Raw genomic sequence first — 25199 nt, forward strand, 5'->3', positions numbered from 1 at the left:
AGTTGATGGGTGTGTTTGTCGGTGTTAGGGCAGTCGAGCTGTGGCAGCGTGGTCTCCGGCGCGGTCCAGACCGAGACCACTCGACACTAGACGAGACAGGTAACCAAATCACCAGACCCGACCCGACCCGACCCGCTCACATGGGGGCCACCAAAAAGGAGGGCGGCCGCCCCAAAGGGGGGCCCCGCCGCCAGGGCATCAACCCCTCCGCGCACTCCATGAACCCCCACCGCTCCACGGAGGGGCTCAAGGGGGTGGCGAACCCCCGCACCAGGGCCACCATTCGCCGGCTCAAAATGTACAAGGACTTTCGCGCCAAAAGAGACAACAGGGGCCACATCGTCATACCCGCCCCCTTCCAGGGACACGTGCCTTCCGGGACGCGCGCCCGACTGCATCCAGACCGGAAATGGTTCGGCAACACCCGCGTAGTCTCACAAGGCGCCCTGCAGCGCTTCCAGGACGAGCTCGGCAACGCCATCAAGGACCCCTACAAGCTGGTCATGAAACCCTCGACCCTCCCCATCACCCTCCTGAACGAAACGGCCAAGCACGCCCGAGTGCACCTCTTGGACACGGAGACCTTCGACAAAACCTTCGGCCCCAAAAAGAGTAGGAAGCGGGCCAACGTCACGTTCTCGGACCTACAACAACTGTCAGCGGCGGCCGATCAAAAGGCCGACTCTTACGAGCAGGCTAAAGACGTCGACCTGGTCAAAGAGGACACGGGAGTGCGGGACAGTCACCGAGAGTGGATCTTCGGCGCCGGTCAAAGCAAACGCATTTGGAACGAATTGTATAAAGTGATCGATTCATCTGATGTTCTGTTGCAGGTCTTGGACGCTAGAGATCCCCTCGGCACGAGGTGTCCTTACATAGAGCAGTTCATGCGCAAGGAAAAACCGCATAAACATTTGATATTCATTTTGAACAAAGTCGACTTGGTACCGAATTGGGTCACACAACGTTGGGTCGCAATCCTGAGCGCTGAATATCCGACGGTGGCTTTCCATGCATCGTTGACTCACCCGTTCGGCAAGGGCTCTCTGATCAACCTGTTGAGACAGTTCGGAAAGTTGCACATAGACAAGAAACAGATCAGCGTCGGATTCATCGGATATCCCAACGTTGGAAAGTCGTCCGTTATAAATACCCTACGTTCGAAGAAAGTATGTAAAGTCGCTCCGATAGCCGGTGAGACTAAAGTGTGGCAATATATTACCTTAATGAAACGAATATTTTTAATAGACTGTCCCGGCGTTGTTTATCCGTCGGCTGAAACCGACACGGAGAAGGTTTTGAAAGGTGTTGTGCGAGTAGAGCTCGTACAAGATCCGGAGGATTATATAGACACCGTTTTGGAACGGGTTAAAAGAGATTATCTAGTGAAGACGTACAAAGTCGACGGATGGGAAGATTCGACGCAATTTTTGGAAAAGTTGGCCGCTCGGACGGGAAAGCTGCGTAAAAAGGGCGAGCCGGATAAGAAAGCCTCCGCTAAAATGGTCCTAAACGATTGGCAACGAGGAAAATTGCCGTTCTACGTCTCACCACCTGGTTTCGAAGTTCCGATAAGCAGAACTACCGACGATGAGGTGCCGATTGAACCGACTGCTGAAATAGAAACGCCATCTCCCGAAGACATAGTCGAAGAGATTAAAGATCCGGTGTCGAAGTCGCCGTTAGATAAGGTAGAAATCGGCCGTTCGTTCAAGGTGATGCAAGACTTTGCCAAGATTCGAGTCGGTCTGCAATATGACGACGCTGACGATGTGAGGCCGGTCGTCGAGTTGGAGGGTTTGTCCGATTCGGTGAACGTGTCTCAGATGACTGAAGAGGCGGACGAGACGGTGGATGCGTCTCAAATTGAAGAAGATTCGTCCGACTTTAGCGATTTTTATAGTCACAGCGACGATGAGCATTCTGGCTTGGAGGATAATTTGGGCGGGTCGTTGCCGAAGGAAAGCTCGGCCAGCGGCTCGTTTGTAGTCGTCGATGTTAAGAATGAGAAGTTGAATGAACTGGTCGAGGATCCGAAGGTGGCGAAGAAGCTGACAAGTAAACAGCGGAGGGCACAGGAGCGGTCGCAAAAGAGGAAAACCGTCGGGAGCAATTTCTATCAGACCACCAATGTTAAAAACAGAAATCGAAATAAAAAGAAAGCCTAATGTTAATGTTTTGATGGATGTATATTTATTTATATTTTATATTTTGTTCAAACGGCAAAATTTAAATATTTGTATATTATTTTTTATGATTAAATTGTTATTTCCGACACATATTTCTATTATTTATTTCAGAGTATGGAATCTTTATATATGGATATTATGTAATTGGTATTTCAGCGTTTTGAAATCTTCATATCATTGTTGAAATCAAAGCATTACTTTTTTTGAATCATACATAAATAGTATTTTAGATTCACTTGTATAGATTGTGTACATTCATATGTACTTATGAAAACCTTATGTATATAATTTATACCTGTTATTAAAAAGGTATCATGTTTTTATTTCAGGTAATTTAGACCATATACCAGTGGCGGCTCGTTCATATGGGCTGTGGGGTTGCAGCCCTCCCAGTATAGTACACAAGCTTGCTACTTTTGCTGTCTATATGGGCTGCTGGTCTGCAGCCCTCCCAGTATAGTACATATACTTGCTATTTTTGCCGTCTATATGGGATGTGGGCTGCAGCCCTCCCAGTATAGTACATATACTTACTATTTTTGCCGTCTATATGGGCTGCTGGTCTGAATCCCTCCCAGTATAGTACACAAGCATGCTATTTTTGCCGTCTATATGGGCTGCTGGTCTGCAGCCCTCCCAGTATAGTACACAAGCATGCTATTTTTGCTGTCTATATGGGCTGTGGGCTGCAGCCCTCCCAGTATAGTACACAAGCATGCTATTTTTGTTTACATTTGGTCATTGGTATGGTCAACGAGCTACTAAAGCCCTGCCACTGAATTCTCACGAGCCGCCACTGCCATATACATATGTGCATCATGCATTTATCGTGGCTTTGGAATATTAGATAGTCATAATTTAACAGAAGATCTGATGCAAATTTAAAAACTGAAGAATTCCTGACTACATGAAGTGTTATTTCCGAGCTTTTTTCGATATTTCATTATAATATTTAGAACAGTGGACCTAAATTAGTTTAAGAATGTATTAACGTTGCATTTATACTATAAAGAAATTAGCATGTTGCAAATCGAGCGTTTTATATATGAAAAAAAGGTTTGCGAAATGGATCCAATCCACGCACACTATTTAAAATAATCGTATATGTAAAGCTCAGAAATATATTGTGATTTGTTCAAATTTGGATGATTTTATAGTGATGTATTTTTTTTTTTTGATTAATTTTCAGATATGAACGCACCGTCGGATAGCGACGAGAGCGATGTGGACTTTGTGCCTGACGAGAAGGTGTGCACAGACGACGAGGACGATTCGCAGTCGGACGAAATCGACGAGGAGGCTGAAAACAATGGCGCGGTGAATCCCAATGCAAAAGGAAAAAAACGATCGTCACGTAACCAAAGGAAATCGAACAATCATAGTAAAAGACTGCGGCAAGACGAAACTGTCGACATAGTGGAAAAGAAGGCTGATCCGACGGTGGAAAAGAAGCACGAAGAAGATCTGTGGGCGTCGTTTCTGAACGTGGACAAGTCGTCGTCGTCGAATTCGTCTAGCTTAGGAAAGAATAGTGTTGCCGACGATGATAGCGCGGCGCACCAATCTCAACAGGGTAATGAAGACGGGAACGGGCAAAGCGGTGATAGTTCGTCTGATGTTCTTAATAAAAGTGGTTTGTTACTAGTATTATCTTAATTTTAAACTTTAATTTTAATTTTAGCCAGCAGCATGGTTCGGTAGTTGCGTTTATGTTGAGCACCGAGAGGTTGCCGGGTTCGATCCCGTGCTAATCATTAATGCTGCTGGTCCATACTTGGATATTTGTGACTACAAGTCGATCGTTTCCTATCAGAGTTTGCCAATTTATCTGATTTCATTGCTGAAACGGTTCTTCCATCGAAAGTACCGGGGTAAAAACCCTCAAACCATCTCAGACCTCGATTCAAATAAATCAAACCGATGCGGTGCAAACGATCGACAAGCGCCAGACAGACTGAAGCACAGATTAACGACACGTGTACCTTATGCGTGCGCACTGCTCGCACTTACACTGAGCGAAATCTACCCGAAGTTCCGAATTTTGACTTATTAGACTCGCCAAAAAGATCCAACTCAATTTTAATAATTGCACTGTGCACATCCAAAGGTTACTCGTCATCTGATGTGCAATCTATCATTCGTGAAGTCGACAATTGCGTTTTAAGCAGCCATCCAGTTAATCTGTGGTTCAGTCTGTCTGGCGCTTGTCGATCGTTTGCACCAAACCCAAATCAAACGTATGAAACTGTTCTTCCGTCAAATTGGCAAAAACTGTCCTACCCAAGTCCCACTGGTTGCTGTTGGTCAGATATTAGTTTAAGATTTTCATAGAAACGGTTCCAACAAATCGGCAACCTTTACCCATTTCTCGCAATTTTCGCTGTTTTGTATAAAAATGTTGCAAATTTATCAAAAATTTATCCATAGATGTCTCTATGATGCTTTGTTAAAACTATTATCTGTTAAAAAAATGGCCAGGAAGTGGAAAAAATGGCATTGGGTTTACCCGCTAGGCCTTCCTGGTATATGTAAAATGTATAGGGTCTGTTCAAAAGATTTCATTGTTCTCTTGTAGCAAAGTCAACAAATCCTCCGGTCCGAAGAAGGCCTGGAGTGGGAGCTGTTGGCGGCGGTCTATCCTCGATCTTGAATAAGATTGGCAAAAACAACAAACTGTCGACACTGGAAAAGTCAAAACTAGATTGGAACTCGTTCAAAAAGGACGAGGGCATCGAGGAAGAAATATCGGTATACAACAGAGGTCGAGAAGGGTTCGTATTCGCACCTTACCTTAATATAAAATATTCATGTTGGAGAAACGGCCAACCATTGCTGTTTCTCCATTATTTATATGCAATGCTGATGGTCTGGTTGTTTTTAGATATTTGGAGCGGCAGGATTTTCTACAACGCACCGACGTACGACAGTTTGAAATCGAGAAAGATCTACGGACCACTAAACGCAGCAATAGATAGATAAGTGAAGACAGACGAACATATGCACGTGGTCGGGAATGACTCGTAGTTTTGTTTTCGAACGTTTCCGATGTCGAAGAACGGAAATTTGAAAAACTTGCCGATTTCTATGTTTCAGTATTATCGATTATGTTACGTACATGTGAAATTTTGCAATATATACATAATATATGTGAACAAGTTGATTCGAACTGAATAACTTCATTATATTCCATTAACTGTATTTTTTAATTTGTAATTTTTAAGTATGAACAATTGAGTTGACGAGGATACGTGTGCTTGAAATAAATTAAACGCATTTTGCTATAAAAATTGTTTATTTTCATTTGTTTATTTACAATAATACTAACACAATACTCAGTGAATTTCAAATTTGCCAAATCTCCTATACCTTTCGATAAAAATAGTTTTGTTTTGTTTATCATTGCTAGAAATTAAATTGGCATGAAAAAAGTCATCAAATGCCCTCCCCCTCTCAAAATTTCTGCTGCATAGTCATTGTGTCTCATCATAAAGGTTATGATTTCGGTTAAGCAAGCGTCTATTCAACATTCAGTAAGTTTCTTGTCTGCAGGTACCGTAATGGCGGAGACGAGGTATCTTGAATAACGTTTGGATATATCTAGGAGTGTTGAAACCTGTCTCAACTAGGTGAGACAATAGATGAACGTTTAAAGGTCTATTCATACTATTCAGCAAGCAGCTCACGTAAACGACAGTTTCCATTTATACTATCCAGCATGTTCAGACAAGTTTGGCCGAGAGACAATAGATGAACGTTTGAAGGTCTATTCATACTATCCAGCAGTTTATGGCTACAGCACAGAATAGCAGCGCACGTAAACGACAGATTCCATTCATGGCCAGAAGCATAGCTCGGTCGTTAAGCCTCTGGTTAGCGTCAAGAGGCGCCACGTTCGATCCCAGGGCTGGGCCTCGAGTGAAAATGAATTTTTCAGAGTACGCTGTTGGTCAGACCTGGATTTGTGACTCCAGGTTGATTGTTTCCTATCAGAGTTTGCCAATTTTCTCTGATGTTATTGTTGAAACGGTTCCCGGAAAAAATTGGCTAAAATCCTTCCTATACAATATGTCACCTATAATTTGTGATTGATTGATGTGCAATAAATAAGTTTGCGTACAATTTGATAGATGTTTTATGCTGTTTCTTCTTTACAATATTGTAGATGTGAAGGATGTACTCTAATCTGAGCCTTATACAAAAGACTAGAGGCTCTGGAGAAGTGAATACACAGGATTATAGTCATAGAAGTAGAATGCATAGAATCGCTCTCAGCCTCCAAAAATGTTGCTACAAAAACTCTGTGCAGCAGAGTTTGTTCATTTTTTGCTAGACTTCGTCTCTCTCTTCGATGGCTCGCTTTTAGACGATACTTTTGTTCACAATGACCATTCTATGCATTCTACTTCTATGATTATAGTCCATTACAAAGAAGTAAATAGAAAGGAGATGGGGAATAGGAATCTGAAGGATCCAACAACTCTGTTTGAGAGGTTCGGAAGAGCATTAAATCTCTGTTCCGCGCAACGGTTTCCAATATAAAGCTTGCCATGATGGTCATTAGATGATACACCAGAAAATATGCGATTTACCACAATAGCTTTTCGACAAAAGGGCAAGCGATATGAAAACACTAGTCAGTCTTACCATGTCACACAGAGAATAAGACATTAAAAAGAGTTTTACGAGGATATATAAATAAGAAAATTTAAGACTAATTCACTAGATTTCTGGTAGCTTAAGGTTAAAGTTAACTTCTTTTGCATCTTATCTCATTGATTTTCATCGCCGACCCACACCGGAGGGTCTTCCGTTATCAAAGTACTCGAGGATTTCTCCTATTTATACTCCATATTGATTTATAACTCTGGTATACAATACACACATATATATATATATATATATATATATATATATATATATATATATATATGTGTTTAAACTTCGGTTTTGACAACGACCTTCTTCATGCGCCATTCCCTGTTCCGTTGGGCGTTTTTCTTGCGTTCGTTCTCGCGATAGTTTTCGTCGCTGCGTAGCTCTCTATTCCGCTGGTTGTTTTTCAAGTTCTCCTTCTTGCGATAGTCTTCATTCTTGCGCAGCCTCCGGTTCCTTTTAGCATTCTCGGCGTTCTCTCGGCGACGGTAGTTCTCATCTTTGCGTAGCTCTCGGATGCGATCTGCATTTTTGACAGTCTCAACTTGACGGTATATTTCGTTCGGACGCATCTTTTTCTTCAAATCCCTCTGGTTTTTACCTCTGATTTTGTTGGTTTGTTTTTTGGTCCTCATCACCGGATTATTTTACTGAAAAAATAATGCTTTTAGATTATATCAATCAATAGTGTTGATGAATATAGTAAAACTTCATTTCATTGTAGATGAGAAAGCTTCGACTTAGAGTCAACCTTCTTATTGGTAAGAAAAGCAATTTTGAACCTCATAGGGTTGGTAAAGTTCAGAGCATATTCTATTTAGTGTACAGAATAATTTGAGGACTAAACAAGCCTGATGTTACCAAAAAGAAACCTTTAAATATTTTGCCAGTTAACATTGAGGAATAAGTCATTTATTAAAATATCTTTGAATAAAAATATACATAGTATGTACAAAACAATTAATCTGTCCTGTTCAAAACTTAGTTTATGAGAAGTTCGCGGATGTAGTAATAGAACATGGTTTGATTCTGGCTAAAATGAAGATTGACTATAAATATATAAATATACATTATGTATGCATTATGATCTTTTAACCTCAAAATGGTCAAAATTGCTTCGGTGATAATCCACGTGGATTATCTTATCTTTTGTACAGTTTATGATATTTTCAATTGTATTATAATGCTATTACATGTATAATATCAACTTGTAGAGAAAACTGGATGCTAAAGCAGCTCAACTGTCAAAGCACCTAGTTGTCAAATGTCAACAGTGGCGCTGCGACGCGGCCGTATTTAGAAGTACTAAGTTTTAGTTACAGAGTATTAATTTAATGCTTCGGCAGTAGATATTCAACGCTGTAACAATATTAAAATACATTTTTACGTATTTCGAAAACGTAAAGGTTGATTTTATGTACATATATGATTCTAAGAGAAAACAAAATTATTGTTAGTTTCAATAATAAAAACTCATATGCATATTTAAAGAATTTGATTTGGATGAAAAATATTTTTAAGTATAGTTTTAATTTTTTCAGGAAGTTTTTTTGAAATAATAAGTCTAATTGTGAACTATAAATTCAATTTAATTTTAATTAATGGCAATTTAAATAACAATCACTTAGAATAATACATCAAATGACAGAATTAAATGGAATGACAAATGCCGATAAGGGTACTCGTTTTTTTGGAGCGCTAAAACTATTCAAGGCCGTCCATTTTTCATTTTTTTCATCGTATTCAAAAACATCACTTGTCGTTTGATTATATTCGTTTGTTCTACCTAAAAATAAAGATTCCGAATTAGTTCAGATGACTGAGTTATCCCTGGAACAATTTATGAAATTTAATTTAGCTATTTAAAAAACTCACCCATGCAAAGTAACTTGTTCCGAAAATTTAAAAGGCACATTTGAGTTTGGGGAGATGGTAGCTTGTAAAATGGTGTTTTTAATTTGTTCATTTTTACTTTATCTTTTTATGTGCGGTTGTGGCGTAAAAAAATCACCAGGTTTACTTTGTTATTGTCAATATTGTAAATACACACAAATAAATTTAATAAATAACAAAAATTATCATTTTGGGTATACCGTATATTCAATGTGCTACGACCTCATCCCCATGAGCAACTTTGACAGTTGACAGTTGTTATTATTTTTTAAGATCGTAGACTTTTCTACTCGTTTGTGAATAGTATATAGACAACAAAACAGGTTTTTATATTAAATTTTGACAGATTTTCGCAATATAAATACTACCAGACCCACTCGGCGTCGCCCAGATACAATTTTTTTTAAGACATCGCCAAATACAAAAATGTAATATTGTAATTTTGATTCAGGCGACGTCGGGATTTAAATAATGTGTTGTAGACAATGAATATACGCATGTCACATTAAATCTTTACTTGCTTTTAGATTTTACGACTTAACTAGAGATTATATATTAACTGTTAAATAATTTGCACATGCACACATCAACTTAATAACTTTTCAATAATTGACATGTGTATTCATCGACTAAAATGTCTATATACTTATTGAATTAACTCATTTGCTGTTGAACTGTTTGAATTGAACTGTTGAGAATTCGTTGTATAATTCAATAATTCCAGGGGTCGTATGACGATGACATCTTTCGGAGAGAGGCAGCGGACGCTGTTTGAAAGCTTGCGAGCGGCTGAGGAAAGCAGCGGGACGAAGAAGGGGCGTAGTCTCCGTCAAACAGTTGGCTGCCCTCAAAATCCACGCCAACTCCGTAGCCAGATGAAGCAGTTCCGAGGCAAACGAAGCATATTTACCAGGCCGGAAGACACTATAGCACAGTGCTTAGGCGTCAGGAAGGTACCCGACTATCAGATCAATCCCGGAAAGTGGACTCATTACAGTTTAGAAGACGTTCCGGACGTCACGGATAGGAGCAATGCAAAAGCGGCTGCCATTTGCTTGCAAGAAATACAAGCGTCAAAGCAGGTCGATGTGGAGTCTGCAAACGATGACGGAATGCAAGTGGACGATTCAAAGGTCGTGTTCAAATTGCCAGTTAGAATAAGCAGCAAGTCGGAGACTCGGAACAAGTCTAATGTGGTGTATAGGAATTCTAAAATTCTGCTACCGGAATACGTCGTCGGAAAACGCGAAAGAAATAAAGCGACCAAACTGGAGAAGCAAACCGTTGCCGTGCAGAATAAAAACGAGCTGAAGTTAGATCATCTCCTTGACGACGATGACGATTCTTAATTTGTTCAAGTACACATTATGTATGTATATTTATATTAGAAAAAATGAAAACTGCATTGTTTTGATTCTTTATTGTAAAGTCTTTAGATGTACTTAGCTTAAGAAACATGATTGTGATCGAATTTTATTCGAAATGAAAATGATACAAAATAAAAACTTAAACTGTTTGAAATTATCTGGAAGATATTGAATGTCCTCACTCTTTTCTTCTAATTTAATATTGGTTGTGGCTATTTGCAGGTACTATATCTGCAAATTATTGGCTATTTGCAGGTATTATATCTGCGAATTATTGGCTATTTGCAGGTACTATATCTGCGACAGACGCAAAGCCTTCTGCGCATGCGCGTGAACTGTCACTGTCAGCGTGTTTACTGTTAAAATTTTGTTTTAAACCTCTTAAAATTTAGTTAGAACTCGTAAAGTGACGTAGAGTAAAAAATATAATCCAAATTAGTTAATATTATTAATCGTTAGAAAATTATTATCATATACAACGTATAATACCCACGTACAAGTACAAGCCGCGAACTAGCTAAGTGATGTAAATCTATTATATGTAATAACGTGCGAAATTGATTTGCCTCATGTATAATGAACGATTGATCATAAACAAGTCTAGCATACATTAAATGTAAGAAATTATAATCAGATTATAAGTTCACGCGCATGCGCAGAAGGCTTTGCGCCTTTCGCAGATATAGTACCTGCAAATAGCCAATAATTCGCAAATATAGTACCTGCAAATAGCTAATAATTTGCAAATATAGTACCTGCAAATAGCCAAAACCTTTAATATTTCGACCTAAATTATTTTAGATCGAGGCTGTTCTCTCTAGAGCAGGATGGATTGGACTTTGGCTAGATCGAAAGTTATGCTGTGTATAAAGACTAAACTGAATTGAGTATGCATGGAAATTGTTTTGTATTTATTTGGGACTGTGAAATTTTCTGAGGAATTAAATACATTTGAGACAACGTTTAAATTATATTTATTTTTGTTAAAACAAATATATTAAATACAATATAATATTAAATAATGAGAAGTGCAATTTTTGCTTGTAAATAATTTCATATAGAACATATTAAAATGATATATATACATATATATACGTATGTATATTAATAGTATAGACAATTCATATCCTAAAAATCATGGCAATATAATATTTATCACAATTAATTAATTATAAAACATCAACAAACAACAATTCAGTAATAATGATGTTTGGTTTTACCAAATAAAAAAGGTTTGTTCGAACAATTCAAAGCGACTAGCACGTAATGTTTAATAGTACGGTAACGAATCTAAATCATAAAATAAACGTAAAAAATGGTAAATATGTGCGTTCTATTACGACAATGAAGGATTTCTAAATAGCACGAATTACATACATATGTATACGTTATATAACATTACAATTTATACTTATACATGTATATGATTATATTACAATATTAGAAGGTGTAAAATATTCGTTACAAAAGCAATACACGATGAAAACATTTAAATTTAGTTTAAAACTAAACAAATTTTCTAGGGTGTATAAAATTCAGCGATCTTCTCAAGATACTCACTTTCCTTTGGAAAAATATTTTATCTAAAAAACAATCAACACGTTCGATTAATTTAGAAAAACAGTAAAGAGACTTTAAAGTCTTGAAATTACACAATTATACGATAAAAAGGCAGCTCTTTAAAAAAAATTCAAATTTTTTTTAAGCCGTAAGCTCAAGAGTAGACTAAAATTTTCACTACTATTTTTGATTGCACTGCAATATATTTTACTTATGTAAACGTTTTCGATTTATTCATTTCTTGTATAGTACATATATACCCTAAAGCGAATCCCACATAAGAACGGAGCAAAATATACATATACAGCTTGGAATGTACGAGAATGATTTAATCAATAATATAACATGTATATGTATAACCAGTTTTCAAGATGAAAACTGAAATGGCTCTGCATTATCATTCCAGACTTTGAATCGAAAATGGCGTTCGCCACACGCTAACAACTTACATATATCCAAGTCCAATTTTACAGACAAGAAGTTTAGAAAGATACTTATTGTACGGATACAGTAAGACAATAACTGCATGGTAATACAAAACAGACTAAAAACAGTTTTTAGGATCAACATATGTGGTTTTAGTCCTGGAAAAATAATATAACTATTTAACAAATACATTTATAAATTCTCATACGTTTCATAATGGACTGTATCATTGAAATTTTTAATATAATACATTGCTCCGAGCCTAAAAAAGGACTATTCATATTAGTATAGCGAATACATATAATAAAAAAAATAATAATATTCGTTTAAATAGTTTATCAGTCGAAAATGCACACGAAAGCTCTTAGCAAACTTTCGCCGAAACAAGAACAACTACATTCACTTTTCTTCTCGTCTAATTTACCATCGACTTTATCCACCTGTTGCTTCACACAGCACAGACTCTTCTTTTTAGACTTCTTCTTCTTCTTCTTCTTCTTATTGGACTCTATCGTTTCAGTATTCTCTAAATCTTTCAAAACTAGCCTCTTCTTCTCGGAACGTTCGCTCAGCGGCACCGGTTGCATTTGAAAGTTTATCATGCGCGGCGTGGAGAACCTCTGCAGCATCATCTCCTGCTCCAACGAGAACTTAATCGCCTTATCGTTCCGCATACGAGCTAAAATCATCCTGCACTCGGTGAGATCTAGCAATTCGCTGGCTTGCGGTCCGGCCGTGAATTCATTCTCTGTCATCAACAAATACCGTACCGTATAACTGAGCTGTCCCAAAACTTGTCTTCTATTCGCAGAAGTCAACTCTTTCTTATTTCGCTTACATTCGCTCTTACACCATCGACTCAACGCGTGGAAGAGTTCCATTTCACTGGTCACATAGATACTGTCCCGTTGAGCTATTATGGACATGTCGTCGTAGCTCAACTCTTCGATGCGCTCCTGCTGCAGGACTTCGTCGGCATTGTCGTCGATGAAGATGAGACAGTTGTGAAGGAGTGAGTCGCAAGTTTCAGTCATGGTTTCTTCGGCCCGGGACTCGTTGTACGAGTTGTCTATTGCGTACAATGGTGGTGCCGTCGGTACTCCAGGTGGTGGGACGCGACTACAGAAGAAACGCAAGTCTTGGAAGATTTCAAGGACTGTCGTCGAGCTCAAGTTCAGGTCCAGGTAGCTCACACACTCTCTGACTAGGCCTGGGCATATATATTTGTGGGCAGCTTCTAGTGTAGCTCGAGCCGTCGCTACCGAAGGTAATGAAGCTGGCTGTCCATATAAGTATCTGTAATTTGAAAATAAAATATGAGTGAAGAAATATTATTCTCTTATCAAAATACAAAAGAGAAACTACATATGTATGAACAAGAAGGTAATACCAGTGTTGATGAAATAAACTCACAATTAAAGTTACTACATACTCTTAATTCACCGACGATTTCATATCCAGTTTTTTCTTTAGATTTTCATTTGTTAGGACATGCAGAGGCATCTATACTAATTGTTAAGAATTTGAAAACAATTTAATTTCAATGAAAAAATAGTCTTCAATTATTTTAAAAGTGTTGATCAATAGAAAGTATAGATTAAATAGAAATATGATAAATTATAAACGTATATATGTATGTATATTTATTAAACTAAAAATCATTTGACTTTCTAAAGTAATTCTACACATATAAGAAACGTTCAAGCTATATACAAAAACAACAACTTTATGTTGTACTCGTCTATTTAAAGTTAACTAAATGTTGTAAATCCACATTGAGTTGAATATTTATTTGTCTACAAGTTTCAATTTAGCAAAAATGAATAAGATTCCATATCAATAGCGTAAATACAAACAAAACACATCCAACTAGTTATTACATATTAAAAAAAAAACCTCATCAACTGTCCGAAGGCACGCTTATCCACGTCTCTGACGTAGATAACATCCTCTCCGTTGGACAGTGGCCCACACAGCATCGCCCTGAAGACCTGATTGGCCGCAGCCAGCACCGCCCTGTGCCCTGGAAACCTCCAAGTGTCACTGTCCAGCCCAGCAACGAACGTGACATCACTGCCCTGCTCGCTGTCATACAATTCAGCTTCCTCACCGGATATTGCATTCTGTGGCTCGGTGACAACGGTCATATTGCATTCATTACACATTTGATTTGGTTATTTTTTCTTCTTTATATTAAATCAAAACACAGTCTAGAGATTACATGTATCATTTGAATTTTCTAATGTGTATATTTTTTATTAATTAATTGTGCTAGTTGTTCAGTCAGCGGCGGCCCGACGGATTCATCCTCACCTGGAAAGATTAAAACAAACAACGTTTAGTTCATATCTTCATGCAATTGTGCAATTAAATTGTCGAAACAATGCATATTCCACTTTGGATTTTAGCGACGGCTTAATAATTGGATGCGTAAGAGTGTTTATCTTGTTCGGAAGAAGCAAACGTGTTACCGGAGCAAACAAAGCGTCGCTTAACTTGAGAGAACACCGATTGCTTTCAAATAGCACTTACTGAAATAGTGCTAACAATGTTTAAAGATCTACTATTTGAATCGTTAATATGCACGATAATGCGTTTTGAGTAAATGTTTGCTCTGAGGAGGCTTTTTCAGTCGCCATCAGATAAGCTCGTTCTGGGGATTATAAAATTAATACGTATTTGATCAAGTTTATTGCAGCTTGTGAAAACAATGAGCCATTATAGCCGAATCGGATTCTATTGCAACGGCGATTATAATAATAATCCAACTTAAAAGCTTCGATTTGCATCAAGTGGCAGTTTCGCATGACATATCTTCTTATAATTAATCTGTTTATACGTGCAAATAATAGGCTGTAGCCTAATTTGTACGTATAAACAGATTAGATGAGGGTTGACGAGATGGAAATACATATTGAATACTTCAGAATAAACAGATGAAAAATTAATGGATATTGTATAGTAAGTATAATATCTAACCGTTTGCCCGCGGCCTTTTTCTATGGAAGCTTTGGGCGACAAGTCTGTAGCGCGGCTGTCTTCCATAGAATTTCTGAACTTTGCACGGGATTTTGAGCCTTATATGCGCCTATTTAAACTGTTTTAAGGTTCAAAATTGGTTGAATATATTACTGAGAGTTGAATGCCATCTATTCAATTTGCTTAAAATGAATATATACCAGTCAAAATTAGTTTTTTGTGGAACCATACTAAAACCTCGTTTATGTGACGTCACGTCTGTTGAACAATGGCGACTATACGTCTCAATTGTACGAAGAATGATTATTTGACAATTAAGCCAAAACTACGAGATATATTATGTATTTTATTGTTTAAAATAATACTTTACGTGTTAATTAACACATCTGGTTACTTGAGTAAATATTAAAATCTGTATTTAAGGTCGAAAACTCGATTGCCAAATTCGCGAAAAAGGTTCGCTATATTTATTGCCGCGGGCAAAAGGCTAATATCTAACAGTAATCGTAAATCATTGTTCATAGTTATTATTTTTTTTATTTTTTACATATGTAGATATATACCAGGAAGGCCTAACAGGTAGACAGACTCCAATGCGCCTTTCTAGGCAATTAATTACAAACATTGCAGCTTTTTTATTTCATAAATTGCTGTATTTCGATAGGCTGAGGAACACGAAATTAATAATTAATTAATTAATTGATTAGTCCATTGAGACATATTATATGGATTTAGACTTGTACATAAACTTTTACATATTGATAATTATATTTACCGATCCCGTTATTCTCTTCTCTATATTTTATATCTACATTTCTTACTTTATTTTTTACTGTATTTTCCACCATATTTTTTACTATATTTTCACTTTTATTAATAATAATTATTTGAATATAAATATTATTATCAAAGAATATACACTAACTAATTCCATATTTTATTTTACTAATACTTATTTCAATTCAATTGCTATCATCAATAATTGTTGTTTGATAATTGATTCTATATCTTCATTTATAATTACATATACTTGTACATGCAATTACATTTTTTACTGTAATTTCTTCCATACTTTTTGCTCTATTTATAACTATAGTTTCACTTCTATTATTGAATATTGTCTTAATATTAACATTATTGTTAAAGAATATAAACTGGTTAATTCCATATTTCACTTTGTTAATATATGTTCAGATTCATTTACTACCATCAATGATTATTATTTGAACAATAGTTCTATATCTTTGTTTATAATTATTGATGCATGTTCATTTGTATACATATGTCTATGCTTACCTACGCATGTAGGCTTATACGTCTATCTTTACGCACTCTATCAATTCTGCCCATATATTATGGTTTTTGTTTTCATTATTAATTATTGGTTCTTTCTTATATTTCTAAACGCACTTTATTTTCAATTCTATCGTCAATTGTCATCTAAATCATTGTTTATTATTATATTATGAACAAATACTTGCCAAAAAACTATATAATTCGCTTTATTAATTTTATTTTAACTCAATTGGTATCACGAGTGATGGTTTGCTCGGTAATTCCGTATCGCTTCTATGGATGCAAGTATGTATGTGTATATTTATATTCATATACACATAACTGCTGATATTTATGCTTCTGGATATCTACACGTCTATCACTACGTACTCATCAATTGCCAATTCTATTTACGTTTTACAATTTATCTTATTTTTATTACATTGCTATATTTTATTCTGTGTACTTTCCATGTTCCTTATTTCCATGTGCTTTATTTTCCTACTCTATTAATACGTTTCATTTTTAATGAAAATTTACGATTGTGATTATGAATTTTTATTTTGATGTATTTATTTTGTCTTTTTGTTTTTTGTTATATATTATATTTTTTTTATTATTTCATAATTTTTATCATATTATTATTCTTATCATTTTGATATTTTTATTATACTGTTATTTCTATTTTTTTTCTTTTTTTGTTTTCTTTAACTATCTTACTCTATTATCATTTTTGTTTCTTATTTTAAATGTTTGAGCTTTTCTTTTTTTTTACCTATATGTGAAAATTATTAATGGTTTACTTAACATAATTATATTTTTTTTACTATCAATCTATTTAACTTAATAAACTGTAAATTTTCCAAATAAATAAATAAATAAATATTGTACATAAATCAAATTCAGATATTTGTGACAGCTGGTAGGATGATTTTTGCCAATTTGAGAAACCGTTTTAACAATAAAAATCGGATAAATTGGCAAACTCTGATAAGAAATGATCGACAAACAGTCAAGTTTGACCAGCAGTATTAAACATTAGCACGGGATCGAACCCGACTCCTATTTCAGTTCCAACTTCAGTTATTAATACGATTACGACGACAATTTTATATACATATATGTATATATATAATATGGTAAACGGGTTACATCCCAAATGTGAATCGCTACCAGGATAACCGCCGCTACGAAAATCGCGCACGCGGGTCTCCTGTCGCACGAAAATTCGTCGCACATTTGGGAACCGGAACTGAAATTGGAATCAGAATCGAAATCGATATTATAAATTAATTAAATCTAAAAAAAAAAATAGTTTTTTTGGAATCTCCACACTTGTCGATGCATTTGCCGCATACAAATATACAAACATCCCGTCCTTTTTTATATACTCTTATGTTTACATTAGCAATAGTGAAGACTTGGAACTATGTACTCTGTACGATGCGGTGCAAACGATCGACAAGCGCCAGACAGACTGAAGCACAGATTAACGACACGTGTACCTTATGCGTGCGCACTGCTCGCACTTACACTAAGCGAAATCTACCCGAAGTCCCGACATACACCTACCCTGTATACGTACTGTGCTTCTGATACTTTATTTCCGAATTTTGCCTTATTAAACTCACCAGAAAGATCCAACTCAATTTTAATAATTGCATCTGTGCACATCGAAAGGTTACTCGTCATCTGATGTGCAATCTATCATTCGTGAAATCGAGCATTGCGTTTAAAGCAGCCACCCAGTTAATCTGTGGTTCAGTCTGTCTGGCGCTTGTCGATCGTTTGCACCAAACCCACTCTGTAATGTCACTATGGCAAGATTGAAATAAATAAATTACGATATTACTGATGTCAAAAAGTTACGAACTGGTTCCATTGGATTGAGCTTCGTAATGATTTTAAACGCAATTCTTTCACGTAGCGTATCATTTACGAGCGTTGTTAATGCGTTAAAGCGATTTTTAAATTCAAAACTTGAGAGAGAATACAATTTTGGGTCACAACAAACGTTGTCACGCACACGTGCACTTTATTAGGCACTTGACTACTCGTTTTCCATTACTTAATGTAAACGGGATTGATTATTTATTATTATTGTGTGTCCGAAAAAAAGTGATAGTCATCCTTGGGGTACCTTTACAAATACGATTTGACCGCTATGACTCATATAAATGATTGTACACGTGCCTGTACAAGTGTATAGACATTGCCACAGTTACAGATGTACCGGTGAATGTTATTATGGACAAAAGAATGGCACCATCGTGCGTTTTTTTTTTAATTCAGTGTCAAGAGGTATCTGAAGATGAACTTGATTGTAAATCTAAAGGGGAGACTAAAGATTATCTTGAATCTAAGAAAAGGGGAGGAGCATCTTGAATCTCCTGAAAAGGGACTTCAGTGCTATGCACAAGTACTCCCTCAAGCTCATAGAAGAAGAAAACCAATTCCTGAATCTAGCCACCGTTTCCAGGTGAACTCCTGGATCTGCAGAACCATTCCTCGGCTTGTACATATGTACTTATTTTGTAATAATATATGTGGGACGATCTTGACCCAGGGTAGAAAGAAGTAGAACATCTCAATGTGCCAAAGGTTTCAGTAGAATCCGATGCCTAAGTGGCAGGTAATGGAAGTTTGAAATCCTATCACAATCTCCTTTCCTTTGATATCAAAGATTACAACTGCTTATTTGAACAATATTTGTATTTGTATTCTAAAAAAAACATGATATGAACTAAGCCATATGTGCTTTAAGGGCTTTTAGAGTAGAATTAAGTTTCAGCTAACAATTCAAATCAACCCTTTTCTCTCGGATTTTTAAGAAATTAAATTAAACATTGAGACCGGTCAAAATTAAAATAATTTTAATGAATTTTATTTCTAAAAAAATAGGTCGAATTAGGTTTGCCAACTGGAAAGTAAAGAAAGAGGAAATTTCTCAAAAATATTTAATTTTATTGAAAAATCACAATAATCACTCGACATTAAGAACTAGGTATGTAGTTCAAAATTTTTAGAAAAGCGGTCGCCTCCTTTCAAACCTCACAGGTCCACTGTTCATAATTTTAAATTCCACGGATCACTTAATGTCAGCTTAATTTAGTAAAAACTCAAACCTCCAAAAATTATGGACAGAAAATAATATGTACATACATATGTATATACTTAGTGTAAAATTAATAATTTTTTTTTACTAATTCTTGAAATGTCATTACATATTTGTTGGTTCATTCACTTTTACTTTACCATTAGAAAAATGTAATACGTTCAGAAACTTTTTTTTACAAAACATTTTGGCGTGAATTATAAATTAAATTAACCATACATTAAAAGTAATCAATAAAAAGCGTAGATTATTGGATATTATTTTTACATATTTTTCTGGTAATCTGCGCTCATCATTATTTTCCTAATTTGAATGTGATGTATGAGGGGAATTTTACATTTGGGCCTCGCAGGGATGTTTTGTATTTGTAGCTTGTTCTTATTTATCGGAACAGGCTGCAGGTGCAAGCAGTGGCGGACTGGGACTGAAATTAGTGCATGCCAGGAGTCAAAGGGGGCCCACCCAGGGTTAAAAAAAATTGTGTCCCCCCCCCCCCCATATAACAAAATTTTCTTCTTTCCATCACACTAAAAATCAAGGGTAAAAAAAAAATTTTCAAAAATGGGAGTAAACAAATTTAAGTACAAGAAAAATGGCAAAAGCAAAATAGATCCATAAATTACATTGTATATTTCTTTTTAACCCTTGTCCTAGGTAAATAGAATGCATCATAAAAAAAATGCGGCATAAAAGCGGCTTTTACTTTCGGTAGAAAACAATCAGGGACGTCATTTCAGCTGTTTCTTGGAGGGCGCAGGCAAAGATTGGTCAAATTGTTTTTTTTTTTCAAAAAATCTTTTTTATATCGGAATAAAAATGGAAAATATTCTTTGCATACACCTTATTGAGTTATAAAATATGAAAAAAATAAGCTTATTTTTAATAAAATAATTATAAAAAAATATTATGAAAAAAGAGAAAAAAGCGCCGCAGGTGAAAATTTTTTTCCACAAATCTTCACATGGTCAACAAAAATCGATCATCAAACTGAGTCACTAAAAAACTATCAATTAAATTAATTTCTACCGACTGTCTTTTCACTTTATCTATGTACATATGTACATCCATACATACGTATGTACGTAATAACAATAGATAAAGTTTTGTGATCATGCGAAAATCGGGATTTTAGGGAGGGGGCCCCTATCCTATATTTCTATATACATGGATGTGTCGAGATTACGAATAGATTTTATATTCGGAAACTGTTTAAAATTGTGTATTTAAATCTTACTATATCGTCAAAGTATAATCAAATGTTATTTTGAAAGTATGAAGTAAATTTAAATCGCTGGTTGATGATGAATCGTCCTATCAAAATTGTTTTAAGCAATTTATTGTGTTAATGTGCGCGCGCAGAATACGGGAGAAAAAGCATGTTCCTCTTGTTCCTGTTGTATCCTGCTCGCGCAAATTAAGTGAGTATGTACGTGAGTATATACCGTTTACCATGCACCATTTTTTTTTGATCTTTCGACTTAAGATCTTTCGATTTTCGATCTTTGCCTTCCGATATTTGCGTTTTCTGTAATTTAACATTCTGTCAAATCACGTAGACCCCTTTAATAGATATTTAAATAACGCGCTCGTTAATTTTTTAATAAACCTTACAATCAGGCAATTCGAACGCTCGAAATTAAATTAATGCTTATTTTATTACAAAAAAATCGTAAATGCTTATTTAATCATTGCGAAATATTTAAAAGTCGCCTAAATAAAAAAAGAAAACATTTTTAACATATTTGACAAAGGAGAGAGAACAATAGAATTGTGTCAAAAAAAGTGGACATGTTCTCTTGAAAAGATACCTGTTGGAAACCCTACTTAAAATAGAACAAAAATGCCATTTTATTTCAATAAATAAAATGTTGAATCGGGAGTGTCATCCGAGTTGTACCAATCCATCTTTGGGGAGCCTTGTTGTACATCTATGAGTGGAGAGGGTTAGACATGAATTGGAGGCCAAGGGAGATAAGACGCATCCCAATATCGATACGTGTTATCAAAATTAGACATAAAGGTCGTTATTGTGGTGCGTCGAAGGAAGAAGCATCCAATTTTATGTATGTATCTAAACCGTTGAACCATCGAGGAAGTACGGTGCGATGAATCAGAAGCATAAATCGGCGGTGGTAAAACGAGAAAACACAGGAAAATGTTCAATATTGTACGAAAACGGAATTAATTAAGCATAATTGCGAGTGCGCTGCGTGGTCAAGCAGTAACCGACCGTAAAATTGAATATATCGACAGCCTTGGGTGGGTGCATTCGCGAGAACGGGACCACGACCTCGTTTGCTCACCTAATCGTTATTTAACTTATGTTAAATTTCTTAAAAATAGCATAAAAATCAACAGTCATGATCAGCATGATCGATGACGTCACACCGCGACGATTACACAGGTCATTGTAATTGTTTTTCGATCGATGGAACTTTTCGCTAGAACAGGGGGTGATGGAACTTGGAGTCACAAACACCCAAGCCTGACTTTACTCTTATTATACTCGGAGTAAATTATTTTCAATCGCGGTCAGCTCACGGGATCGAACCCGTCGACCCCTCGGTGCTTATTATCAACGCAACCATCGAGCCATGCTGCTGGCTAATTATGTACATATATTCTCTCAAGGTCAGTAGTTAATAAACGGCTCAAAAACCCGGGACCGAAAGTGAAACGCCCGAAAACGCAAATATCGGAAGACAAAGATCAAAAATCGAAAGATCTCAAGTCGAAAGATCAAAAAAAAGGGTGCATGGTAAACGGTACTATGTATATATAATATATATGAGTGGCATGCGGTGAAATTATCTCTATTTTTGTCATACAGCCTTGTTTAATGTGCGCGCGCAGAATACGGGAGGAAAAGCCTGTTGCTCTTGTTCCCGTTGTATCCTGCTCGCGCAAATTCAGTGAGTATGTACGACGGGGGCAGAGACCCTTTTTTTATCTTTCGACTTAAGATCTTTCGATTTTCGATCTTTGCCTTCCGATATTTGCGTTTTCGGGCGTGTCACTTTCGGTCCCGTGAGGTAGACCCTCAAAAACCACACGGTTGTAATAAAAATAGCACATTTAAAAAATTAATACAGAATATTTGAAGAACTGGAGCATTTACTTCATTTAGACACATCTTCACTTCTTTGTATATAAATATATATTTATATATTTATATATCTTTGTATATAAATATATATCTATATATTTATATATCTTTGTATATAAATATATATTTAAAAAATTTTACATTTCATTATTTTTAAAAATAAATTACAGTTTAAAAATTGGAACCACGAAATTTGGTATAATACCTCACGCAGGCACGCACATTTTTTAGGGGCGATCCAGGCTAGGGGTACACATACATATTTGGGACTGGTTTAAATAATAGCATCAGGGCTGTTATTTAAATATATTATTTAACTTAAATATATTATTTATACTATTATTTAATTGTATAAGGTGAACTAGTAGTAAACAATTTGTCCTTTTTGGTAGGTGCACATTCTGAAAATGACGATGAGACCTATTAAAAATTTTATTTTTGTTTGAATATTTATCTAGGAGCGATCCGGACCAACTGGATCTTACTGCACTTTGACTTGGACTGTAGATTTTTATTTTTATATTCACCCGCAATATCGGGTCACTTTTTTCTAATAAATGGCCAGCAACTTTATAGAATTTAAAAAAATAGCCCTGCTAGGCTAGAACCTGAAACATGCTAAATTTATTGATGAACCTTGACCAATGTTCATTTTGAACAGTAGGCCGACGAGAACTGCATGATTCTCGTTCGAGAAAAGCGACAGGAACGGGGAATTGACAATGGTGTAAATTGAGTGGGTCACAGGTCAAAGTGTTCGTCCGGGTTAAATGTCAATTCACCCGTTGACCAACACGCAAATTATGTATCAACAAAGTTCCGTGAAAGCTGTCACAACATTTGCGACTCGTTATAAAGGGATAAACTAATAAAAACCATGAATTTTCAGCTGATACGAGACAGATTAATGTCGTGGATGGGTGATTATCAGCAGCAGGAGAAGTATTGAAATAAATAGGGAGTAGTTCAGTCAGAAAATAAAAATGGTCGGCACTGACCTATGGACGTAAATTCTGGATCCTAACAGAAAGTTTCAGAGTTCAAGCAACAGAGATAAGTTGTTTTTAATTTTGAGTTTTGGGCGACGCTAGATCTACTAACTCACTTAAGGGTGACACGACAACTCGTTCACAGATTTTCCGTAAACCGAGGATGCGCTCCAGGCATTACGTATACGGCCATCTCTTTCTCACCCCGTCTGATCACTAAGATATCGTTTACTATGCCATTACGTATGCAGCCATCTCTTTCACAGACCGTCTGTTCACCGACAACAGACGGTCTGTGAAAGAGATGGCTGCATACGTAATGGCATAGTAAACGAGATCTTGGTGAACAGACGGGGTGAGAAAGAGATGGCCGTATACGTAATGCCTGGAGCGCATCCTCGGTTTACGGAAAATCTGTAAACGAGTTGTCAGGTAACCATCTACTAACTTACTTAAGCTAACAACACTATCTCCAAAGTAGGTACCAGGTAAGTAGTCGGAAGACAAGAGTTTAATATGTGAAAAGCATTCAATTGGGAGCACGTCCCAAAACAAGAAGAGTTCGTTTGACAGAACCGACAATAAAAGGTGTTAGAATTAAAACACAATTGTGGTAAGGTAAATTAAGAAAATATGTCTTTATAACCAAAACTGTGTATTAACCGAGGTGCAGTTAGCTAAATACAAGGTACTTACTGAAACCATTAAGTACCTAGTAACGGATTCACAAATCTTGTATATTGAGGGATTTTAGTTGAGCTGGTTTTCAGGATGCTTGAAAAAAAGACTCAAAAAAGGGTAGATTGAGCCAATTCTTCGCAGATGACCAAGAATGAGTTGGCATGGTGAGCTTAAATTACAAAAGGTTGTGGCTATTTGCAGGTACTATATCTGCGAATTATTGGCTATTTGCAGGTACTATATCTGCGAATTATTGGCTATTTGCAGGTACTATATCTGCGAATTATTGGCTATTTGCAGGTACTATATCTGCGACAGACGCAAAGCCTTCTGCGCATGCGCGTGAACTTATAATCTGATTATAATTTCTTACATTTAATGTATGCTAGACTTGTTTATGATCAATCGTTCATTATACATGAGGCAAATCAATTTCGCACGTTATTATAATAGATTTATTTCATTTAGCTAGTTCGCGGCTTGTACTTGTATGTAGGTATTATACGTTGTATATGATAATAATTTTCTAACAATTAATAAGATTAACTAATTTGGATTATATCTTTTACTCTGCGTCACTTTACGAGATCGAACAAAATTTTAAGAGGTTTAAAACAAAATTTTAACAGTAAACACGCTGACAGTGACAGTTAACGCGCATGCGCAGAAGGCTTTGCGCCTGTCGCAGATATAGTACCTGCAAATAGCCAATAATTCGCAGATATAGTACCTGCAAATAGCCACAACCATTACAAAATACTGGTAGTACCAACAATGTCGGTAGCAACAGAAGGTAGCCTCTCCCAAAAGAGCTCAGTCAAGACCCTATATTGAATAAGTTTACTTGTTTTATTTGAAGATGGATAGCCAATATGGTTGCCAATTGTTGAATTTCACACTCGCTCTTTCTATCGGTCATTCTGACATGACATTGTATGTTTTAAAACTGAACCACTCGTAAGAGTG

General features: G+C 36.2%; 4 protein-coding genes across 12 annotated transcripts in view; 3 read left to right on the plus strand and 1 right to left on the minus strand.

Moving 5' to 3' along the window:
- The first annotated feature begins 1 nt into the window (after nt 1).
- On the plus strand, nt 2-6912 carry Yeti (yeti). Of its 2 annotated transcripts, XM_077433907.1 has the most exons (5): nt 18-99; nt 2519-2648; nt 3379-3822; nt 4765-4960; nt 5071-6912. In XM_077433907.1, the coding sequence occupies exons 3-5, from the start codon at nt 3381-3383 to the stop codon at nt 5162-5164; spliced, it is 732 nt and encodes a 243-aa protein (XP_077290033.1). In that variant the 5' UTR covers nt 18-99; nt 2519-2648; nt 3379-3380; the 3' UTR covers nt 5165-6912. The 2 variants fall into 2 exon arrangements, with proteins under 2 accessions (XP_077290030.1, XP_077290033.1); XM_077433904.1 differs by lacking the exon at nt 2519-2648 and having other exon boundaries at nt 2-99.
- Ns2 (nucleostemin 2) lies at nt 18-2287 on the plus strand. Its single transcript, XM_077433903.1, has one exon. The coding sequence runs from the start codon at nt 141-143 to the stop codon at nt 2166-2168; it is 2028 nt and encodes a 675-aa protein (XP_077290029.1). The 5' UTR covers nt 18-140; the 3' UTR covers nt 2169-2287.
- A 2019-nt stretch (nt 6913-8931) lies between the features above and the next one.
- On the plus strand, nt 8932-11067 carry LOC143913568 (uncharacterized). 7 transcript variants are annotated; one of them, XM_077433446.1, is made up of 3 exons: nt 8932-9058; nt 9460-10104; nt 10904-11067. In XM_077433446.1, the coding sequence occupies exon 2, from the start codon at nt 9467-9469 to the stop codon at nt 10082-10084; it is 618 nt and encodes a 205-aa protein (XP_077289572.1). In that variant the 5' UTR covers nt 8932-9058; nt 9460-9466; the 3' UTR covers nt 10085-10104; nt 10904-11067. The 7 variants fall into 7 exon arrangements, 1 of the variants encoding a protein (XP_077289572.1); XR_013260723.1 differs by having other exon boundaries at nt 8945-9058; nt 9460-10357; nt 10783-11067; XR_013260722.1 differs by having other exon boundaries at nt 8945-9058; nt 9460-10410; nt 10762-11066.
- Nucleotides 11068-11905: 838 nt separating this feature from the next.
- axed (BTB/POZ domain-containing protein axundead) overlaps nt 11906-25199 on the minus strand; it is a 32676-nt gene continuing 19382 nt past the window's right edge. For both annotated transcript variants that reach the window (XM_077433417.1, XM_077433416.1), the window contains exons 2-3: nt 13985-14401; nt 11906-13384 (exon numbers count right to left, since the gene is read on the minus strand). In XM_077433417.1, the coding sequence (XP_077289543.1) occupies nt 12427-13384; nt 13985-14253 (1227 nt within the window). In that variant the 5' untranslated portion in view covers nt 14254-14401 and the 3' untranslated portion in view covers nt 11906-12426. The remainder of the gene's footprint in view (nt 13385-13984; nt 14402-25199) is intronic.

The sequence above is a fragment of the Arctopsyche grandis genome, chromosome 6, assembly GCF_051622035.1.
Source record: "Arctopsyche grandis isolate Sample6627 chromosome 6, ASM5162203v2, whole genome shotgun sequence".
NCBI classification, from domain to species: domain Eukaryota; kingdom Metazoa; phylum Arthropoda; class Insecta; order Trichoptera; family Hydropsychidae; genus Arctopsyche; species Arctopsyche grandis.

Excerpts from the sequence above, each read along its gene's own strand:
- Yeti (XM_077433904.1), top strand. The coding sequence starts at position 6 with ATGGGTGTGTTTGTCGGTGTTAGGGCAGTCGAGCTGTGGCAGCGTGGT. Across the intron at positions 100-3,378 it reads CTCGACACTAGACGAGACAG|ATATGAACGCACCGTCGGAT; the intron begins GTAACCAAATCA and ends ATTAATTTTCAG. Across the intron at positions 4,961-5,070 it reads TACAACAGAGGTCGAGAAGG|ATATTTGGAGCGGCAGGATT; the intron begins GTTCGTATTCGC and ends GGTTGTTTTTAG.
- LOC143913568 (XM_077433446.1), top strand. The coding sequence starts at position 9,467 with ATGACGATGACATCTTTCGGAGAGAGGCAGCGGACGCTGTTTGAAAGC.
- Ns2 (XM_077433903.1), top strand. The coding sequence starts at position 141 with ATGGGGGCCACCAAAAAGGAGGGCGGCCGCCCCAAAGGGGGGCCCCGC.